The sequence below is a fragment of the Euprymna scolopes genome, chromosome 29 (genome assembly GCF_053919585.1).
Source record: "Euprymna scolopes isolate OS-2025 chromosome 29, ASM5391958v1, whole genome shotgun sequence".
NCBI lineage: Eukaryota > Metazoa > Mollusca > Cephalopoda > Sepiida > Sepiolidae > Euprymna > Euprymna scolopes.
In genome coordinates this window covers 37,820,840-37,826,839 of record NC_136510.1, presented here as the reverse complement: position 1 = coordinate 37,826,839, position 6,000 = coordinate 37,820,840, and the positions used below count along the sequence as shown (strand labels likewise).

General features: G+C 35.9%; 1 protein-coding gene across 6 annotated transcripts in view; it reads right to left on the bottom strand.

The window, feature by feature from the left end:
- Positions 1–689: 689 nt before the first annotated feature.
- Positions 690–6,000, bottom strand: part of LOC145252596 (uncharacterized) — a 109,358-nt gene continuing 104,047 nt past the window's right edge. For all 6 annotated transcript variants that reach the window (XR_013863625.1, XM_080112282.1, XM_080112279.1 and 3 more), the window contains one exon: positions 690–3,528. Coding sequence is in view for 5 of the 6 variants with exons in the window: in XM_080112282.1 (XP_079968408.1) it covers positions 3,312–3,528 (217 nt within the window). In the remaining variant the exon portion in view is untranslated. The remainder of the gene's footprint in view (positions 3,529–6,000) is intronic.

Here is a 6,000-nt window from a genome sequence, read left to right as displayed (position 1 = left end):
ATTTCCCCAAGCACCTATTCATCTGACACAACATAAATTCAACTTCACGACAATCCTAGGCTCTTTTTAGCATTTTTTCATGGTTTTTATACATAACTCACAGTAAATAACTAACTTAGAACAGCAGAGAGGACATATATACAAATTTAAAGATGACTGGAAAATGCAATAGTTGTGCTTACCTTAGGATGCCTCTGGATTGTATCGATGGATCAATTGATGTTCACTGTAGACAGCAGAGGCAGCTTCAGTACTTTGAAGGGGGAAGTCACCAACAATCCCATCTCCTTGAGAAGAACCCTCTAAAGTACTGAGTTTAACTTTAACTGAACAGCTTCTCAGCTTAGAGGGTATGGAATTGCCCCAGTTTTGGAATTGCCCTCGGTTATCCTATTTTCGATTTTTGAGTGATAATCGAGACTCCACGTGATTGTCTAATATCAGCAATGTGTTTTTTTTTTTTGTTTTTTTTTTTCACATTCTAACTTAACAGATTTGATACTAGCTATATATTAAACTAAAAATGAAAAATGCTTTAAAATAAGCTAAAACACAACTCATCCTTGAACCAGTATTCATCTTTACAAGATAGAAAGACACTCAGAGTTGCACACATGAACAATGATCTGTACAAAGAAATAAAATAATTTTCATCATGAGAAAGAAAAGTATTAAAAAAACACAAATGATTAACATAAAATATTTTATTAATCTGGGCAACATCTCAAAAATTTTCATAGGCAATGTTTTTTTTTTTGTCAAATCTCTGGTCCCGTTCTCTAAAACATTCACAGCAAGAATTTGTCTTATTAGCACCACTGCCAAGTTCTTTCTTCGTCTTTGTTCTTAAAATCAAACATAATTTCCATGGAAAGAGTTTCTTTCCAAAAACATTACATCTATAGAACAAATTGCCACAGGACTGCTTTCATACAGACTACAACATAGTCGACTTCAAGTCCAATATCAACAAATACTTCTTAAAAAATCAAATTTTATCCATTAATTCCATTCATTGTTTTCAATCCTTTCATAGTATTGTTCATTTGCTTGGCCTTGGTAGATGGTGACTTTTCACGTTACACTTTGAAAAAAAGGCTAAATACAATTTTTGAAGGCCAGAACTGCTTCAAAAAAGGCTAAATTCGCCAAATTTAGTTTTAAAAGTGCCAATCTGATAATGCTGGACAAGAATATGAGAGTACCCTCCCTTTGATATAGCCTTGTTTTCGAATAGCATTATAAAAAATAATATGATTATTGTTTTAATGATGTGAGAAAAGAACTCATAGTAATTCTGATGTGCAGCAGTTCTTCACTGAAGAAAGAAATCAGCAAATGGTTATGTAAAAAAGAATACATTCAAAAGAAATGGCAAAAAAGAGCATTACCTTCCAAGAGGTGCTGGACTGAATGAGTAAATTAAAAATTGTTTCTTACAATGTGATTTTCTTGTTTGAATTGAACTATGTAGCACAATATTACTTTCTGAGTATTCATTTAGTACTTATAAATTTATCTCATTTGAGTCAATTTTAATTATGAAATAGTAATCCTCTCCTTCATACATGAGAGAAAATATCCATTGCCCACCCTGAGTTGTAAAAAAAAAAAAAAGAGACGTGAACAATATTAATACTTCCACTTCACATTAAAGTGTTGTGTGTCAATAACGCAGTTAACTCGGTACTATCCTGAATCAACTTCCTTGTGTCCAAGTTCAGTGTAGAGAAGTCAAAAGGTTAAGACTGATAGGCTTCAAAACTCATTGACTTCAGCTTATGGGCACATTGCACCTGTCATAAAGCAGGTCTGTGCATATTGAGTGTGAACCGGTTAATGAGGGTTGCCAGCCCCCCCCTCCCCACACACACACCTTCAAATAAATAGAGGACGCACATGCATTTCTAGTCAGTTAGTCAGATAGTGAAAAGACAGTCGGATTAGGATCAGTCAGTCAGAACGAGAGAATCTTGATTCAAGATGAGTAAACGGGAAAAAAAGGAAGAGATTCTGAATCAATTCAATGATGCAGAAACCCTCCCTGGTGTAATGGCCTTCTTGTAAATATTATGTTAATAAAAGGGAGATAACTGAATGGCACAGGAATTACAGTCCGGGTTCTGAATGGCTCTGGATTTTACCATAGCTCGAGACACGTGTCTGTTTTTTTCTCTCCGCAATCTATATTCATCTTATTATGCCCACCATGACAATAATTGCTATTTAACCAATATCAATTACCTCTTTGCTAAACATCACACCCAGGAAAAAAGGTCAATTCAAAATAAAGGCTGTCTCCCAATAACAATATCCAAGTCGTGTTTATGGGAGCATGTATGAATCGTTGCAAGGGGACTCTGACTGAAGAAAGGCGAAAAAGATGTGTGTCTAAAGATCTCCTTATATGTCACACACACACACACACACACACACACACACACACACACACACACACACACACACACACATCTGACTGTATACATACATGTGCACACACAAAGACAGACGATCACGGCTATGTCACAATTATACAGACACGACACAAGAATATATACACGCCTCCTCCCTGCAAGATATATAAAATTATAACAGAGCTTGAGTCTTGAGAGTCTTAAGGCGGCATTTACTCCGGATCGTTTAAGCTCCTTGCAATGAATTTGCCATATTTCAATCACAAGCCAGCTTTCTATCACATGACCGAGTCTATAAAAGGCGAAATCTGAAACCATCAATCCTCATACAAGGTGATTGGAAAATCGACGGCATGACTTTGGGATTATATTTTTTTATGGAAAAGCCGGTGTAGAAATGCTTGGTCTTCAAAGTATAGATAACTGATACTACACTTTTTTATTGATTTTAATTTGCAGAAGAAACGTTACCATGTAAGGGCGATTTCATCAGGTGATTAAATGCCTACATAACAAAGATTAAGAAATATATACATTTAGAAAAGAATTAGAAACATACAAGGTGACATTCTGAATTTTTGAGATGAGATGTGAATGCTTGTGTTATATTATTTAATCGGACTATTATTCTCATCTTGGGTGTTATTAGCATGGCACTGACAAAGGTATATTAAGTGGTTGGTCATTTTTTGCTAGTTTCTGGTAAAGCTTTTCAAGTTTTTCCATTTATTTATTATTTCGGATTGGTACTGATTTTTTAATGCAATCCTAGTCCGATTAATCAACATAACACAAGCAAACATACACTAATAAGTAATTAATTAGAAGACAAGGAGACATGACTTGGTTTTTAATGTGTTCACTTTTGTGGCCTTGTGCAAGATGAACGTCCTTTTCTTAAATGCTCTTTAATGTCAAATCAAGTGCAATTTTATCCTCAGCATCCAATGTATTGATCCAAAAGTTTTTAAAACTATATTTTGCATGACACAGTTTATTTTCTGTGTAGATCAGGTTGCCAAAGCATTTCAACCATGGTAGCATCAAATCATGATGTCCGAGTTCTTTGAGAGCCAGAAGAATTCTTGTGATAGACAGAAACTTAGGGCTGTCCCTAAAACAAAAGTAAAAAAAAAAAAAAAAGAAAAATATTTTTAGCATTCAACTAGATGTACATAACTAGTGTTGCCCAAAAGTAACAGAATAATAAAATAAAATAAAAAAAATGACTGACTTGTTTATAAAAGTGCGCAAATTAATTTTGGTGACTTTGGTAATCAAATTATTTCATGAAATAGGATTTTGTTTTAGTAATTAATGCTAATTGTTTACAAATAAAGCACAAATAATAATGCGTAATTAATTTGTAGGCAAGAAACATGCCTTGAAATAGCATAATCAAATTAATATATATATATATATATATATATATATATATATAAAGGGCTCCTTCAGTCTTTGACAGACTATGGATACCCACGAAGGCAATGCGTGCGCATGAAATTTTTGTGGCAGGAGGTGTGCAATCTCCAACCACGCCTCTCCTGAGTCGACATTGTTAAATACCAGTGGCAAGTGAGGTGTATATACAGGACGACTTGAAACAAATAAACAAATGCTGAGATAAGCGGAGAGCACATACAGCACCTAGAATTCCCAGATGGTCACCCATCTGGTACTAACCAGGCTCCATGTTGCTTAAAGTACCGTATATATATATATATTTTTTTTTTTTTTACACAGGCATCACCACATTATCAAGGCCAAGAGGCCACTCAAGGATAAGGGTTAAAGAGTGTACAGTAGAAATTGGTCAATATAGTAATCATTAGTAATGAAAATTCGGTAAATTTGATAACTTATATGGAACGGCTCATCAAGACCTTATTTATGTTAGACTTGAACACAACCATATTGTAGTCAGCAGGGAAGCAGGAAAACGGAAGACAATTCCACAGACGTGCAGTTCTAAGAAAGAAGCTTTGTTCATGGAATCTACATTTAGGTTTAGGCACAGATAAAGAGTGGGGGGAATTATTGATAGTGTTTTCAGCTAGACGAGTGTTTCTTGTGAAGGTTTGGCAAGGGGGGACCATAGATTGAAGCTCAGTCGAACACTTTCCATGAAAATAATGATACATCAGAGACAAACTTGCAACATCTCTTCTGTGAGATAGAGGTTGCAGGGAAGAGAAAAGGACATCTCCTACAAGGCTACGAAGTCTATTTTGAACTCTATCAAGGCAGGACAAGTTCTTTCTAGCAGCTCCTGCCCAGATGTGGCAACAGTATTCCATCCTTGGACGTACCTGGCTCTTATATAGATATAATATATATATATATATAAGTACTGAAATTTGAACATGCTGGAGAAGCTGCTTTGCATGAAAAATAAATATTTGGACCTTGGAATATCTGTTATCTTTTTATACATATTCTGTTGTTATATTCATGTAGTGGAATCGGCAATAACCAAAATGGGGGAAAATAAAGAGCTTACCCCGGGATACATCTGTTGTGTCATGGGCCGAGCAGAAGAGAGTTCCAAGATGGCATCCATGGGTTTTTATTGGCTTTGACCTCATGCAATTCTCGCAGAATCGTGTGTGATCTCACGCGACTATGCAAATAATTCCCGGACGCTATAAAGGCAGGAGGTTGAGAAGAGGGCGGTGAGTGTTTCGCAGATTGTGCGTAGGTGCTTCTGACTTTTCTTTTTTTCTGTCTCCTTCTTCTTCTTTCTCTACGGTCATTACAGCCAAGAAATTTCTCTTCAAACGGCGAAACTGACTATTTCCTATCTGCTCCTGATTTTGTTTTCCTGCTACATTTTGCTTTAATTCAACAATTCATTGAACTCGGGAATATGCACATAATTTTAAACAGAACCTTTTATTTAATCCATAGGGTAGCATGTTCTTGTTCCATCAACCATGACCGCGTAAAAGTCTTAAGTAATTCACAATTGTATTCTTAGTATCACCCACACTGAGGATTGAGCTTTCAACCATCTGAAAAGTATCAGTTAGAACTGAATTTTACTTAGTACTCTATCTGCTATGTCACGGGTTCATGAAGTGTTACCCACACTGAGGATTGAACCTTCAATCCCCAGAAGAGTGTAAATTACTACTGAATTAAGTGCTCGTCTGAGCTCCAATCTATGGTCCCTTCTTGCCAAACTTTCATGAAAAACACTTGTCTAGCTGAAAACACTATCAATAATTTCCCCTACTCTTTATCTGTGCCTAAACCTAAACATAGATTCCGTGAACAAAGTTTCTTTCTTAGAATGGCATGCCTGTGGAGCTGTCTTCCGTTTGCCTGCTTTCCAGCTGACTGCAATATGGCAGCCTCCAAGTTCCGATGTAAACAAGTTCTTGATGAGCTGTTCTACTTAAGTTTACAAATTTACCGAATTTCCACTACTAACAATTACTATAAACTCTTTAACCCTTATCCACGGATGGCCTCTCGGCCTTGATAAGTGGTGACTCTTATGTAAAAAAAAAATTTTTAAAAGTACTTTATTCATGATGCCACATGTCCTTGCATTCAAAATTCCATGCAGATTCCCGAGTTCAAC